This window comes from Musca autumnalis, unplaced genomic scaffold (genome assembly GCF_047663935.1).
Source record: "Musca autumnalis isolate F117 unplaced genomic scaffold, ASM4766393v1 scaffold_1, whole genome shotgun sequence".
NCBI lineage: Eukaryota > Metazoa > Arthropoda > Insecta > Diptera > Muscidae > Musca > Musca autumnalis.
The window spans coordinates 191,913,357-191,931,141 of record NW_027411644.1 but is presented as its reverse complement, the minus strand read 5'-3'; the positions used below and the strand labels follow the sequence as shown (position 1 = coordinate 191,931,141).

General features: G+C 37.0%; 1 protein-coding gene across 1 annotated transcript; it reads right to left on the bottom strand.

Annotated features, from left to right (window-relative positions):
* Positions 1-4,010: 4,010 nt before the first annotated feature.
* On the bottom strand, positions 4,011-16,511 carry Cpr100A (Cuticular protein 100A). Its single transcript, XM_073959332.1, has 3 exons — positions 15,961-16,511; positions 5,971-6,218; positions 4,011-5,126 (listed from the first exon to the last, which is right to left on the bottom strand). The coding sequence occupies exons 1-3, from the start codon at positions 15,970-15,972 to the stop codon at positions 4,676-4,678; spliced, it is 711 nt and encodes a 236-aa protein (XP_073815433.1). The 5' UTR covers positions 15,973-16,511; the 3' UTR covers positions 4,011-4,675.
* Positions 16,512-17,785: the final 1,274 nt, after the last annotated feature.

Genomic DNA, 17,785 nt, shown 5'->3' with positions numbered 1-17,785 from the left:
CCGAACATTTTCGAACTTTTGTGGGGGAGGTACCCGAAATAATTTAGGCAAAATATTACAATACCCAAAATTGGGTTCGAATTGGCTGATCCGTTCTTTCTGATGAAGAAAAAAATCTGCCAAAAAGTTACGTAGTTTTCTCGAAAAAAAAAATCATTAAAATAGATTTTATTGAACATTACAACTGGGGGTCTCCTTTTGAGGCTAAGCACACTAAAATGTTGACTTAGGTTAGGTTATGTTAGGTTAGGTTGAGAAGAGGGGTGATTCAATATCACCACATGTCCTTAAAAAGAAAGGGCATACACTTAAGCCAGAAGAGGCCTGTTGTGCGCTCTAATTTTATGTGTCCTGGAAGTTGTTGTTGTTAGTTTAGGAGTTCCGTCCCATTGACTTAGTCCCTCAAGTTTTTGAACCCGATGTCCTTGATATGGTCGAGTCCTGTAATTATGTCGTTTCCCATTAGTTGGGTTCTCAAGTTTGTGAAAGCCTGGCAGTGGCAGAGATAGTGTTCCAACGTTTCGTTGTCGGATTTCGGCCTGGAGGATCGTGTTATGATCCGGCAGCCGAAGGGAGATCCTCGTTTCCGTGTCTACGATATAAAGACCCAGTCTCGTTCTCCCCCCTAACACAGCCTTGTCCGTAAACCCGCAGCTTCCAGCGGGAATCTGTGCAAGGGTTCCATCGATCCACATATCTCTGTCCGGTATTAGAACTTTACACAGAGCTACTTCACTTGATTCTGGTATCCGGTCCGATACTATTTGATTTATAGATTCACCCGTTGTGAACCGTAATATGCATTGGTGGTATGTTTGGTGGTCTCTTTCGATCCACTCGCTCATCGTTTTCAGTCTTATAGCCGTGATGGCTGCTTCATACCTTACCTGTATTTCTATCGGGTGGACAAATAGAATTGTCTCTAAAGCCCTAGTTGGTGTAGTCCTCATCGCCCCGCTAATGCCTAGGCAGCACATTCTTTGGACTCTTTGCAATGTTTCCACATTGTACTTTTTGTCCATAGCTGTCCACCATACAACAGATGCGTAAGTAAGAATCGGTCTTATTTCGCTTCTGTATAGCCAGTGTATCATTCTAGGATTAAAACCCCATTTTGAGCCTATAGCCCTTCTACAATTTGACCAACATCTGTGTGCTTTGGCAGCCCTTTCCTGAATATGAACTTTCCATTTCAGTTTCCTATCTATAATTACCCCCAGATATTTAACTGTTGGAGATGTAGTTAATGTCTTATTCAGGAAAACTGGTTCCTCGACGGAGCCCAATTTCGTTTTCCTAGTGAAAAGACATAACTCTGTTTTTTCCGGGTTAACATTAAGACCTCTTGGTCTAGCCCAGTTGTAAGCTATATTTAGAGCCTCTTCGGCTCTCCTGCAAAGTAGATTTGGATTCCTTTCCCTTAGAAGTATTATAACGTCGTCTGCATAACAGACTGGTTCAAATCCTTCCTTGGTTAAGGACCTTAGTAGACTATTTATGGTAGTGACCCACAGAAGCGGCGATAAAATCCCCCCTGTGGCGTTCCCTGCCCTACTTTGTCTCTTCTTGTTACGTCATGTAGCGCGCAGCTTATCCATCTGTTCCTTAGCATGTCGTCTATCCAGTTCGCCAGCGTTCTGTCTACACGAAGTTCGTTAAAGGAGTGGATCAGCGTTTCCGTGCTGACGTTGTTGAAAGCACCTTCTATGTCGATGCAAACTGCGAGTGTGTACATCTTCATTTCGAAGGTCCTCTCTATGTGGTGTACTACCTCATGTAATGCGGTTTCCACTGATCTACCTTTCACGTATGCATGTTGTTTATATTTTAACATGTCGTTGGGGATTTTGCTCTTGATCACGGTATCGACTGTCCGTTCCATTGTCTTGAGTAAAAAAGAAGTTAAACTTATCGGGCGCTAAGATTTTGGTACTGCGTAACTTGCCTTACCTGGTTTGGGTAAATGTTGACTTAAATTGGTCGTGAATTGCTTTTTGCATGTATTCCTTACGATTTGTATTGCCCCATCATTTTCACATACATATTTTGAAGACTTAAAGATTTTCTCACGCCAAAGAATTCCGTCCAGAATATACTTGTGCAAAAAAAAAGGAAACCCGACAAAAACTTTCTAACTTTGCTATTTGTCAATGTAAGATTCGGCAGAAACAGTATTGATATGTTCGAATCTATTTGAACGAATGCCCTTTCTAATGAATATGTAAGGAAAAACTAGCACATTAGCCCATATAGGCCAAAATATAGGGAAAACCTACAATTTTATGCACATTTTAATCATTTTTAGTGGTATAGGAATTTACTCTCGGAGTCGACCCGGAGTCGGAGTCGTGAAAAAACTCGCCTGGAGTCGAGCCAAAAATACCCGAATCCGAAACCCTGGTTTTTACAATGATATAGGGGGTTATCATGAACGTCAATTCCCCGCGAATTTTTTCACTTTCTCTCTTAAGTTGCAACAGCGAAAAACAAAACTCACGGGGAAATTTCATTCATGATAACTCCCATAAATACATAAAGATTAGAAATCTCAATTGTTAACATTTGTCAATAGATGGTAAGCTCTGTTGTTACGATTCATAACAACATTCTGTTAAGTAACCATTTCAGACAATTTTAACCGCTAAGATTGTACTCACTGAACTGTGTTTAACTAAAAATTGTCCACTGTAGTTCGAAAATGAATAAACCGATCAGCATATGTTCTTGTGGGATCATTAAGAACCTAATAGTCTTGTCCTTAAGCGAAGCGGAATTAAAAAAATATTAATTTAAAAAAAAATGTGAACTGTCATATTCAAAATTTCGATTTTAGCTAAAAAACAATTTAGAACGGCGTTAAGTTCGAGCTGTATTGAAGTAAAATGTTTATGGCTTACCTTCAAAATAGTAAAATTCGGAAGGTAACGTTCCAAGGGGGCTATATCAAAACTTTGACCTATACCGAAAAATTTCTGCCGGAAAGTTTTTAGACTCAAAGAAGACTGAATACCAAACTTTCGATATTTCGGTAAGATAATGTGGCAAAAACCTTCAAAATACCGAAAATCAAGAGGTACGCCTCTATTACGGATATAGGAAGACGTGGACCTATACTGATAATTCTCTTCTGGAATATTTTATAACCCCATAGAAGACTAAATAACAAATTTCAGTCATTTCGGTGGTATATTGACGTCACAACCCTCAGAATTACGAAAATCGGAAAGTACCGTTCTATGGGGGCTATATGAAACGTGGACCTATACCGACGAATTTCAGTCGGAAAGGTTTTTACCTCCAATGTAAACTAAATACCAAATGTCCGCCATTTCGGTGGCCACAACCTATGGGGGCTATATGAAGGCGTGGAACTGTACCGACAAATTTAGAGGGGAAAGTTGAATACCCCCAAACGAAGACTAAATAAAAAAAATTTCCGCGTGAACCGGTACCAATTTCTAGGGGAAAGTTTTATACCCCTATCGAAGACTAAATACCAAATTTCAGCCATTTCGGAGGAATATTGACCTCACAACCTGTCAAATACACAAGATCGGGTGGTACTGTTCTACGGGGGCTATATGAAAGTGTGGACCTATACCGAAAATTTTCAAGGGGAAAGTTTTGTACCCCAAATGAGGACTAAATACCCAAGTTAAACAATTTCGGTGGAATATTGATGCCACAAACTTAAAAATACCGAAAATCGGTATTGTTCTATGGCGGCTATATGAAGGAGTGGACCTATGCCGACAAAATTCTAGAGGAAAATTTTCTACCCCCAACAAAGACTAATTATCAAATTTCAGCCACCGACAAATTTCATATAGAAAGTTTTATTCCCAAAATGAAGACTTAATACCAAATTTCAGCCATTTCAGTGGATTATTGTGGCCACAACCTTCAAAATACCGAAGATCGGGAGGTACCGTTCTATGGGGGCTATATGAAATCGTGGACCTGAGTCCCTTAACTCGTCAATTGGTCATTGAAATAAAACAATTTAACAATTTTTTGAATTTCAATATTTTATTATAACTTTTCTATTTTTAAAAAGATTCAAACCTTTTGTTAGCACACACATTAGATTTGAGGTTGATAGTATTTGTTGTTCTTTACAATAAATTCTTACAAAATACACAGGAGTTATTTTGAACAGTAGGAAAAGTTATACAAATTATAAAAACAAACAAAAAAATATTTAAAATAAAAAGGAAAATTAAACCTGAAAAGAATTGTTGCAACAATTTTTGAGATATCACAAGATCAAGATAGTTCAAAAGGAAATAAAAAATAATGTGGAAAAATAAAAGTGAGAAAATGCATTGAGTCAAAGATGGGTGGGTGAGGAAGGGAAAGGGGTTAATGGAAATGTAGCAGTTCGATAGGTCAAGTTGTAGATCGCGATCATTGAAAAAGTGGAACGGAAAACGGCAGTGATTGTGAGTAAAGTCTCGGGAAAACGAAAAAATTGAGAATGTCAAAGAGAGTGAGAGAGAGGAAAATACAATTTAAAAAAATATGTCTTTAAATGAGAGATTTATCAAGGAATATTATTACAAAGTAATGTGGGACTTGGATCTATATTTAAACTAAATTTAAAATAGTTATTACAAAAAATACACATAAACAAAACTCATTCTATCACTCTCTCATCGCATTATCAACTACATTTTTAACGAACTTTATTAAAACTGTAGGTGAAACCATCAGGTGTACGATTCAGAGAAAGTTTACCGGGTGGTGCAAAACGATGGGGATTTGGTGTGGTAGGTTGATAGTATTGTTGTGGTTGAGGATTGTATTGAGGTTGGGGAGCATTGTATTGTGGTGGTGGTGGATTGTATGCAGGAGCTGGAGGATTATAGGCTGGAGCTGGAGGATTGTAAGCAGGAGCTGGAGGATTGTAGGCTGGGGCGGGAGCAGGTTGACGATATGGTTGATGATTTTGACTGAAGTTAGGGTCATTGTAACGGGGATCGTATGAGCCATCATCACCGTAATCATCGGCACGATAATTGCTGGCTGGTGGTTGGTATTGGGGTTGTGGTGCATAACCAGGTTGTGGCACGGGTTGTGGTGGTGCTGGAGGAGCCACGGGCAAATGATCACCGGATGCTTGGAATCTGAAAAAATTGAGAAATTTAATATAAATAATAATAGACCATTATATATGAACTTTATTTAAATGTAATTATTGAGAATTATGGGCAGTCTATTTTAAATGTCGCTCGTTCTCCGAGGGTACATATTCTTCTGACTTGGAGTTTGCTTATCGAATTTGCCGTGTAGTTTTCTTCATGACAAACACGTTCGCGGATTCAACAAAAATTCAGAGAGGTGCAAAAATACACCCAATTATTTGAAAATGAATGCTACAGCATTCACATCCGCGAACATATTTATTTAACTAGATATTCAATACTATGAATTGTGTATGCATGCATATGAGTTCAGATTTTTGAAAACTATTTTCCCACCTATGCTTATATTGTGTCATTTATTATTTCACTAAGAAACACCTTACTTCACATTGATTTTCCTTAAGCTTAATTTTCTGATCTCAACATAAACAACTTCCATATTTGTGCAGCGTTGTGAGTCATTCGCAATTTATTTTAAAATACTCGTACACAACACCAGTCGAAACCATCAATAGGTTTCGTCGCTGCACCTTGTTGATGGCAAAAAGTTGTTTGTTCCCACGTTTATGGATAAATATAAATTAAGCAACATGAAGCAAGAATAAATGGGCGTAGCCAGGAATGCTTTTTGGTCGTTCTAGGGGGGGCAAATGCTTGTTTTTTTTTAAATATTCATAATTTTTTACATACAAATGAACTGTTTTGTAGGATCTAGGGGGTGGGGGTAGCTGCCCCTACCTAGCAATTCCTGGCTACGCCCATGCAAGAATATATGATTTTTCATAGCTTATGTTGGCAAACTCTACATAACTTTGTTCATGCTTACCCATTTTTGCCAGCCGTATATGAAATTGTTCTCCTTTGACCAGTTGGATCTACATAACTGTAGCTGCCGTGACGTGTGCCATCAGCATCGGTCTCTTCTTTGAAGTTAATGCCATCTTCTTGTGTATAGGCAGCACCAAATTTACCATCACCAGACAGATAACGTTGCTCGCTGATAATGGCTGCTGTCTTGGGATCGCTGTGATATCCTTGACCGGCAGCCAAAGCGATGAGTGTTGTTAGAGCGATCTGTTAAGATATTTTAAAGAAAATTTTATTATATGTTTTAGGCTAAGTTTAGTAGTAGTCATGTTAGTCTGTTGAAATCAAGATACAGGACGTCCTCTTTAAGAAAGGTATTTCATGTTTATCCTATTGTAAATGAGTCATATCGGTCAACGTAGTCAAATGATTCAAACCTATGTTTCTTAAGCGTTGAACGTGGATTTTGTTCCTGTGAACTAAAAAAATTAACATTCGAAGAAGATATTAAGTAGGAAGATGAGGAATCAATCTGTTATTTTTCAAGTGGAGATAACATATGGTACGCTAGACAACACGTTCGGACTCTGGGATAAAAAGAGGTCCCATTAAATAAATATGAATCGAGGTATGAGAGGACATTTTAAAGAGTCTTTGGCACCCGTAAACATCCAATGCTGACACCACCTTTGAGAACATTAAATATCATATTTGAAAATTTTGCTTATTAGGGCGAAGATTATTTTAATACTAATTTTAATTAATTTGTCGTTGGAGTCCAGCTTAATGACCGATGATTTTTTTGCAAGTGGGGTTTGAGCATATGAAAAAAGTGTTATCACGGCGTGTTAACGTTCAGAGCTAAAACTCATAACTTCCAAAGGCTGCACTAAGCGTTTGTCATGAAAGCCATACAGATTGAGTGGACAAATATCCACCACTGTAAAAACAAATTACATTTGAATGAGAAAAAGTTCGATGACAGAGAAGCCACTCCACAATCGACATGCCTGAAGAGCCGCTGTCCACAGCGAAGGCGATCACATAATGTTGGTTGTGTGGGTTTGAATCTTCGGCTCTCCTTTTTCATTTGCAAAAAATCATCGGTTATTAATCTCGACTCCAACGCGAAATTAATTAAAAATATCATATGTTTAGGTGTTGGGGTTAGTTAAACACCCTAAGAAAAACAAGTAAGAGAGGGCTATAATCGGACGGGGCCGACCATGTAATACCCTACACCACTACCTCAGTACCTCTACCTTGCCTGTATTCCGCCCACTCGAGACGGCACGACCCTGGCGTGTGGTACCTACCCTGATGACATCTGTGAGAGACTGATCTCTTATTTAGCCGATCTTACCACATTTTTCCACGCGAGGAATATGCAGATATCCGCGTCTAAATCTACGACCACTCTGTTCACCACATGGACGGCGCAGTATAGTAGAGAGTTGAATGTCGTGGTCGATGGTAGCAGAATTCCGACCACAAAGACACTACGTTCACGCCGTCCGCGCATGCTGTAGCTATCTGCGACAAACCGAAATGCAAAAACAAAGTCCTCAAGTCCCTAGCCGGCAGCACTTGGGGTGCAGATAAAGAAACCTTGTTGACCACATATATCGCGATAGGTCGGTCTGTGATAAGTAGACATCGGATTTTAGCATGTTTTTTATTTCTTATCCGATTGGACTCAAATTTTGGATCTAGGCGTTTTGAGGGTCAATTTTTCGATATTTGAGGTCATATCAAAAATATGCAAAAAATATGCAAAAAATATGCAAAATATATGCAAAAAATATGCAAAATATATGCAAAAAATATGCAAAATATGCAAAAAATATGCTAAATATGCAAGTGTTTTTTTTGACAAAAATCGTCAATTAAATTTAGAAAATCATCAAAAAAGCATTCTAAATTAAGTTTTTTGACGTTTATCATAGTTTTTTGCAGATTATTATGTTATTGAGACTCTCCAGATATTCCGCCACAGCAATAAATCTAGACTAACAAGACTTAATTCAGTTTTCACAAGGTGAGAAAATGTCAAATAACCCAGCATTCCTATTACAACATAATTTGCTTCCTATACAAATGTAGATAGATAATGGAAAAATTTAAAAAACTCAATTAGAAATGTCAAAATCAGCATGTCCAAATATGATGATAGTTTCTAACCGGCCAAAATTGTCTAGCAGAAAAACAAAGGAGCTAGAGTTAGTCATCGCTATTTTTGTTTAGATAAAAGCGCATTTTTTCTAGTTTTTGGAAAAAGGGTTCGTTTTTTAGCTCAAAATGGAAAAAACTTTAAAGTACCATTTACGATTCCAGGTTCTGGAATATAACTATAATTAGAAGTATACGTTTTGAATATCCACATATTAGATTTGAATATATATTATACTGTTTAGTCCTATATTTGTGGTCAAAAAAATTCTTTGGAAAAATGCTCTAACTGCCGCTTTAATATTGTTGACATGGTTTTAGTTTAATGCACTAAAAATACATAATTTTATATGTATATTGTAAGCATACAACCGCTTAATGCAGAATTGGGAAATGTTCACTCCTCGGCGAAAAGTAATGCATTATTTTTAGATTCACTTTTGGCAGTTTTGTTGAGATGTGTATTATTTTATTGTTGTAAAATAATTTCAGCTTAATCTCGGGTTTTGATGTTATCAAATTTTTAAAAACAACAAGTTTTATTTAAAATGGGAAGTAGTTAAAATTGATGTGAAGAACACCAAATGATTAGAGCAAAATGACATCACTCAGAAAAACCACACAATAGCGTGGTAGTGGTAAAATAAGTCAAACCCTTGGAATTATCTTTAACATGGCGAAACCACTCAAATATTTCTGCTAGAAAAGCATTTGGAATGCTAAAAAATATAGTTCTTTCATTCCTGCTACAGGAAAACAATTTTGATAACACAGTCGAAAAGAATTATACAATTAAATAACTTATACCTGACCGTGTACTCGATAATTTGAACTAATTATTACAAATGTTTCGAATTTGGAGGAGTTGCTGTAAAATATTTTCAGCAACATTTAGAAAAAATTGTCGAGTACAAGGTATAACACCTTTTATAGCACATTAGTCTTGTTGTCTAGGATATAAATAAATATATTAAGAAAAATATTCGCCGCAATATTGTCATTAAAGTTGCCAAAGGCACTATACATCTAAAAGGCAAAGATTTCAAGGAATCTTAATTTTCAAAAAAAATTAAATTTCACACCTGTCCCGTGTTTTGCTTACACCGTGATGTATACTTTAAAAACGTCATATTTCTAGCTCTACTTTCACAATCTGATTGGCGTTTTCTGTAATTTGGGAAAATTGAGTCTTGAAAGGAAAGGAACAAATACGGGCAATGCCAATAAAAATGTCCGGATTGTCATATAGAAAAATCTCACTATTTTTAACACTTAGAGCACGTAGAGTATTATATAACTACCACGAGTTATTTAATCATAGAAAATAATTTATTTTCTTTACTATTCGTTAATCCGGACATTTTGATAATTCGGACACCGCCGAAACCTGTGGTGTAGGGATTATCGAGATTATACTGTATATATGGGTGCAATATCCAAATCTGAATCGATTCTTACTAAAATAAACAGGGATCGCCCAAGGGCCAAAAAATCTCCAATTTTTATGCCAATTTGGTCTATAAATGTGACCTGTACTTTGTTTTCAAAAAGACCTGGCCAGATGGATAAGTGCGAATCTATGCAGATCATCAAAAGGAACTGTGGGTCTATTTCGTTTCCTTTTGCATGTTGCAAACTCATTCACTAAGACATTATGCCCTTAGGGTATTAAAATATAGTTATCAGTGCAATCATGAATAAAAATTCCGTGCATAATTTGTTTCCTTTCCCAAATTTCACAATTTTTTTCCATATTTATGCCCAAAAAGGGAATATTTTTGTCGATTCGACTAGAATATGCCATCATGAAGCGAATCTAGTAGCTTTCAACTTTTAACAAATATTTCACTTTCTAAAATTATTTTCCGTGCGGAAAATTCGGAGGGAAATATTCATGATTGCCCTGTATATGTTTTTATATGTTATATGTTTTTAGTAAAATATGAAAGATTTTATGAAATATTGTCTTAGTCTTAATTTCTAGCTCATTTGATATTCTGTCAGACAATTTGGCCGAGCAGAAACTATCAACATATTTGGATACGCTCATTTTGACATTTCTGATTGAGTTTTTGAACAAATTTGTATTAGAAAGCAACTTATGTTGTAATAAGAAGGCTGGGTTATAGGAAATTTTCTAAGTCTTTTATTCCAGATTTATTGCTGTGGCGGAAAAATAATTAATAACATAATAATCTGTTAAGAAATCGACGTTTAACGAAAATAAACTTAATTTAGAACACTTTTTGATGACTTTCCAAATTTAATTTGACGATTTTCGTCAAAAAAAATAATTGCATATTTTGCATATTTTTTTTGCATATTTTGCATATTTTTTGCATATTTTTTGCATATTTTGCATATTTTTTGCATATTTTGTGCATATGCAAAATATGCAAATATGCAAAAAAATAAAAAATATGAGCCTGTCATTGCATTTAGTTTTCTTCAAAACGAATTTTGGTCCAATCAGAATTTCCGTATCTTTATTAATAAAAAATATGCAAATATGCAAAATCCGTTGTCTAGTGATAAGCTATGCGGCGCCAATTTTGTCCCCGAATTTAGTTGATACGCATGGAAAAAAATTTAAACTTGTCAGAATGCCGTCCTTGTTGCAGTACTTGCTCGGGTATTACCGTGAGATCCATCCCAATCACCATATGCTGGATAGACCCGACACACCCAGGCATATCAGGAAGGATATTCATGCTCTAGAGAGGGAGATCCAACAATATAGGAGAGAACCCCTAGATCAACAGGTATATCTGGCAGGTTTGAATAGCATTCACACGGACGCAGTTGCTAAGGCCATAAGCAAATACGGTGTGAACAAAGTCCTCGGAGTACATCCCCCATCTATCGCAGCTGATGAGCGTCAGCTGCCACGACAAACCAGAGTAGTTTTGGCTCATCCATGCTCGGGATATTACAGTCGCTTAAAATACTATTGGGAAAGTATCGACAGCACCGTGCAAAACATCTACCCAGTATGCGGCATGGGCCCGCACGGCACACTGCACCTTTTCAATTGCCTTACCAAACCAACGCATGTAACTCCAGTGGATCTGTGGTTACATCCCATCGAAGCAACCACCATCCTAGAACTGGAGATGGACCCAGAGCCGGATTGAGCAGAAGAACGAACACGCAAACACAATAATAAACACTGTTACAACAACAACTACCTCTGTGCACTAGTTTTCCACGAATTTCTTTTATATGATTTATACATACATATTTTAGCCGTCAAGTCATACATACATAAGATATGTTAGGTTAAAGGACTCGCGGCTGTCATAATAGACAGCCGCTCCACTCGGACACATTATGGTCGATTGTGTTATTTTTATTATACCCTCCACCATAATATGGAGGGTATAAATAAATTTGTCATTCCGTTTGTAACACATCGAAATATTCACCAGAGACCCTATAAAGTATATATTCTTGATGAGGGTAAAATTCTAAGTCGATATAACCATGTCGATATAACCACGTCTGTCTGTTAAAATCAAGATACATCTCGCAATTTTTAAGATAAAGCTATGTGATTCTGTATAGAAGGTTCTATTACTCCTAGGATGTTTGGTATTGCAAATGGGCTATATCGGCCCACGTTTTGATACAGTCCCCATAGAACGGTACCTCCCGATTTTCGGTATTTTGAAGGTTTCAGCTTCATTATCTTATCGAAATGTCTGAAATTTGGTATTTTCCCTTAGAATTTTGTCTGTATAGGTCCACGCTTTCATATAGCCCCATTGAATGGTTTCGGTATTTTGAAGGTTGTGGCCTCAATATTCCTCCGAATTGGCTGTTAATTAGTCTTCATTTGGGGTATACAACTTTCCATATGAAATTTGTCGGTATAGGTCCACGCCTTCATATAGCCTCCATAGAACGGTACCTCTTGATTTTCGGTATTTTGAAGGTTGTGTCCTCAATATTCCTCCGAATTGGCTGTTAATTAGTCTTCATTTGGGGTATAAAACTTTCCATATGAAATTTGTCGGTATAGGTCCATGCCTTCATATAGCCCCCATAGAACGATTTTCGGTATTTTGAAGGTTGTGTTACGTGGGTAGGATGTGTCTTCCAGGAATAAAGATATAGCCATTATATTACAAATTTTACCAAATTTCATACAAAAGTTTTGGTCCATTTAGCCCTTTAAATATTATCTGATCTTCTTCGTAAATTGCAAGCTACTTCCTTATCGTAAACTCAAACCTTGCTTAACATTTTACGCCAATTATTCTATAACTGCGAGCTACAGAACGGCTACAAAATCGGATAAAAATTTTGTTTTTGGTCCTTTTCATCCACTTAATATTTTGCGATCATCACCAAAAACTATAGGGATCTACTCCGGTCTGAACCCGACCTCCATACAAAACATTGTGACTATGGGTCCATAATTGCGGCCTGGAGTTTGATTGCAATTTTTAATTGACGGACGTACGGACACACATCCCAAAATCGCTTTATCTCGTCGAGCTATGAATTTTGGTATACCACATGTGGGGTCTACGACGAATATTTCGCCGGGTTACATAGATTTTCGGAAAATCTAACTGTCCATATTGTGGTATTGCGTATAAATACTATTTTAAAAATAAAGTTGAAGATCTCCTCAAATTACGAATCTGCACTTGTATTATTCGGACTTTAAACTCTCTTAATAGAAACTATAGAAGCACTGGCCCCAGTGAATGGTCGACATCTGAATACGAGACCCCCCGCAATCCGACCAACAGCAGCCGTACATGCATCATTTAACACCAGCGTTGATGTTCCAATCCCTAAAAAAGGAATCCTTTTTGGAATTTAATTACAATGGACTCTGAGGTAAGATCTAGGAAATAGTGGATTTTATGAGTCGGAAGAACCAGGAGCAGGAAACCTAGCTCAACAACAACAGAGTTGCGATGGTTGCAACGTACTGAGGAAGGATCGCAGAGGTAGAGTTGCTTAACGTATGTATCTCGCCGATAAACAGCTGTACTAAGGTTATAGGCCCAACATTAATCCGCTTTTGGGATGTCATAAGCGTCTGGTCTTAAGGGACTTTAATGCTCATCATGAGTTCTGGCATTCGGTCCTTGGCAATATGCTGGCTGAGCAGATTGATAGCTCTAGGTTTCGCCCTGTCGATGAGGACACCCCTACCAGATATAACCATCGTGTCACCTGGTCTGACAAATGACATTACCTGACAACTCGTAATTTCTCTTGGATCACCGATCCATTACCTCTGAACGCGAAATTTCATCAAACATGGGAACGCTAATTAGCCTAGTTTCAGAGGGTTTACTAACTACCGCTTCAGATATATGCCCAATCCTTCTGATGTTCGGGTAGCAGAGAAGCCGTTTCGAGACATCATCACTGCTGCAGCCTTTAGCTTTATACCTGCTGGTCGAATACTCGGAGTGAGGCCAAATTTCCCAGCAGAGGCGACGGGAGTAGCAAATGAGCGTGATGAGCCCGTCGAGCCAATCGCTATGACCTCAGAGTCAGGTCTCCTCATGTCTTCAGTGTACCACAAAAATTAGGAGACAAAAATTCTTCCAATATAGCAGCACAATCGCATGCTCTCGTTGCAGTACTTGCTGCGGTCCATCCTAAACACCATATGGCGGATAGGAACTCCTCCACCCAGACATGTCAGGAGAGGTCTACATTATCTAGAAAGAGAGGTCCAACGTTATAAGAGAAAACCTGTAGATCTTCAAGCCTATCAAACAGGTGTAACTAGCATTCACACGGATGCAGTCGCAGATGTCATAAACAAATATCGTGGGAATGCGGTCTTTGGAGAACACCCCCATCAATGGCAGCTAAGGAGCGTCAGCTGCCACGGCAAAGCAGGCTAGTTTTGGCTCAACTACGCTCTGGACAGAGCAGTCCACTTAAATTCCTATAGGGCAGGAATCGATGACACCGTGCAAAACATCTGCTTAGCATGCGGCACAAGTCCGCACTACGAAGTTCATCTTTTCAACTGCCCTACCAAACCTACTCAACAACTACATTGGTTATATCCCATCGAAGCAGCCACATTTCTAGAACTGGAGATATACCCAGAGCCAGATTAATCAGAAGAATAAACTTACAAACATATCGCTCATTTACTCAAAGAGTGACACATCTCAAAAAATCAAGTTTCGAGAAAAACGCGTTTTAAGTTGTCGATTGAAATTTGACTTCCCAACTTACAAATATTATTACACAAAAAATAACATAACTAATTGGACCATATTTTGTAAAGAGCTAGCCAGATATCAGTGCTAAATTTTTGTGCAAGATCAAGCATGATTTGAAGTGCTTAAGTTCATCATAACCTCAAAAAACATTTTTGATGATTTATGCTAAACTCCAAGCAAACAATCTGTAACTCGTTGAGTTTTAGAGATATCAACTTGAAAAGTTGACACAATATAAAGTAGAAGTCGTGGAAAAAAATAGAAATTGCAAACTCAAAAACCCCATTTTTCGAGTTATGTCACTCTTTGAGTAAATGAGCGATATAATAAGAACACTGTTACAACAAAAACAAGATATTTCAAAAAATACAAAATATGTCTAAAAAGCATAGAACCTTAAACTAGTAGGATATACAAAAACGTAGACCGTCTTCGAACGTGACTTTATTGAAAGCATCTGTGCAAAGTATTTGCGTTTTATCTCCATACGTCTACATGCTTAAATTAATACAGTAGACAGAAGGACATGGCTAAATGGACTGAGAATTGTTTTTGGTCGCTAATTTATGCAAGTATAAATAAATAAAATAAATTTTATAGAAAGTACATTTGAAATATGCATACAAAGTAACTAATCAATATATCTTTTGCTTCATTTAGATTACCTCCGCTAATTTTTTTTTTCACAAAGCCTAAATAAGAAATCATAGATTTTTGGAACTATTTAAGAAATATGTCCTAACTCAATGTGTTTTTAAAATATCTGTTTTTAAGATATCACTAATATCATTTAGATTACCTCCGCTAATTTTTTCACAAAACCCAAATAAGAAATCATCGATTTTTGGAAGTATTTCGGAAATAAGTCTTAACTCACTGTGTTTTTAAGATGTCTGCTTTTAAGATATCACTAATAAAAATACATTTTAATTTGTTGGCGAGAAATCTGGACGTCAGTGAGGAGTGTTCTAGTGAATATTTTTGAAAGAGATTTCCTAGTTAGTTGTAAGATGTGCATAAAATTATGAGGTTTGTTGCAAATCTGAAAGGGGTCTATCATTTAAAACAATTGACCAAGTCTTCAAGCTACACCAAACCGTTTTCCTTTGTCAAATATTTTGACAATTAAGTGGTTTATCTGATATGAACCAGAAATGTGAAATGAGAGTCAAACTAGTTGACAACTGGGTCCTAGCCCTCTCGCATTCGAATTTGAACTTAACGCTGCTCAAAAATGCACTTTTGTTCATTGTGTATACCAATTTTTCGAGTTGAAAAAAAAAAATGAAATATCATCCATTTAATGTTTTTAATATCTTAGATTTGGCTTACACTTCGAATTGAAGTTTTACGTAAGTCTATACAAAAATGTTTTCGTGGTACATTTGGTTCTAATTTTAAGCCACAAGGCGTATCCAATTAATACAGATTTTCACTTTTTTAAGGCACATTTTTTTGTTTAGTGGAAAAAATTTATTTCTTGTAACACAACCACTCTTTATATTGTATTGCAATATTAATTTCATACTCAGTCATCTAAATCATTTTTAAAAAATTCTGAACACATATTCAAATTTATCCACAGTCTTTTAATTAATTGAACATAATTTCATTTTCAAATAAACACTCACAAATCTCAACATATTTGTATATTTGTATTTGTTTGTCGGTGTTAATCCTTTTTTCTTAAGCGACACAGTAAACTGCTACGTTGTGAAGAAATATCCGAGGCCTTTACGTTTGGGTCCGTTAATAAAAAAGGATTTGTTGGCTCTTATGTGGCCAACTTTTTTTGTTTGCTCAACGAAGTTACGGCGTTGGCTTTTTGAAGTCCGACAACGACAAACGATTTAAATAAACTGTTTGTTGCAATGAACCGTTGGAGACTTTTATAGGCAAATGGTGTAAAAACCTTGGTTAGAGCAATACAAAAACCACATAAAAGACGGACATACTGACAGCAAGCATTGTGATTAGGTACGGATACGGGTAGTTCTGTTGCAGTCAATCTTTGCTGTTGTTGGAGCCAGCCAACCAACCAGTCAGTAATGTTCAAAGAACAGAAACAATGACACAGCAACAACAAAAACAGTACTCTATGTACGTAAGCTCTGAAACTGGGAGTAGCATTACCTGCTGCTGCCCGCGCACTTTTAAAATGAGTTATAAACGTAATAATAATAGCCACATACTTTGCTTGGCACTATCTACCACAGATTAATAATACCAACCTAATAACAATAACAACAACAGCAATAATAATTTAATAGAAAAAAATATCAAGAGCATTTTCTTATTCTGATTGAAACCAACAACAGCCAAGCGGACATTCAATGAATGTAACAATCAAAACTTTTGCTCTGGATTACATTTGTTTCGAAGAATTTGAAGTGAATTCCAATACTAGAGCATACCCCTTTGTTTTGTGCTGGGTGGCGAAGTAAGGTGGAAATTCAAAACTAAAATAATTTCGATATCTTAATCAATAAGTTACAGCAAACTGATGCCGAATTTTTGTGCGGAGGCTTCTGACCTTCTAACATAAAGTCTCGTTGTGAGAACGTTTTCGTTTGTACAGAAATCCGGAATTGTAAAAATAAGAATAAGTTTCTTTTATAAAGGGTGTAATGTGACTATGATGTCGAATAAGTATATTTCTATGATTACTTGCAATGTTTTTTATGGTGTCACCGCTGTACCATGGTAAGTATGCCTTGCACACTGAATGTTCGATTCCAAGGCCTGACAAAAAACCATCGTAACGCAAGCCACATTTTATGACAACCTTTCTACTGCAAAAGATTTTTTTCGACCTTTTTATAGATATAAGCTACTACATTAAAGGTTGGACCCTTTATGTCCGCATAAGTTCCTTTTTTTTGAACGTAGTATTCCGTACTTCTTTTATTCAGTTTTACTTCAGCAGCGTGTCTCCTTATTATATCCTCAGTTTTTAGGATTCAGGCTAACATTGATAAGCTCAGAAATATGTTTGGACGAAATCCGTTTCAGACAATCTGGAGGTTAAATAGAACCTGTCCATCCGTCTCCATGTCTGCCTGGAGCGCAAGATAACTCTCGAACGGATCCACTGATTTGTTTCAAACTTTATAACTCGTAATATTTTTTACAAACTAAGATCTACTCCCAATGTGGGTTATATCGGTCCAATTCTTCCGGGACCCCTCCCACAATTCACACTTTTTCACTAAAATGGTGCAAACGATAACTCTTGAACATGGGCGTAGCCAGGAATGCTTATTGGTCGTTCTAGGAGGGGGGCAAATGCTTGTTTTTTCGTAATATTTATAATTTTTAACATACAAGTGAACTGTTTTGTAGGAACTAGGGGAGGGGGGTTGGGGGGAAGCTGCCCCTCCCTACTTATTCCTGGCTACGCCCATGCTCTTGAATGGATTAACCGATTTGGTCCAACTTTTGATCCTCGTAGTATTT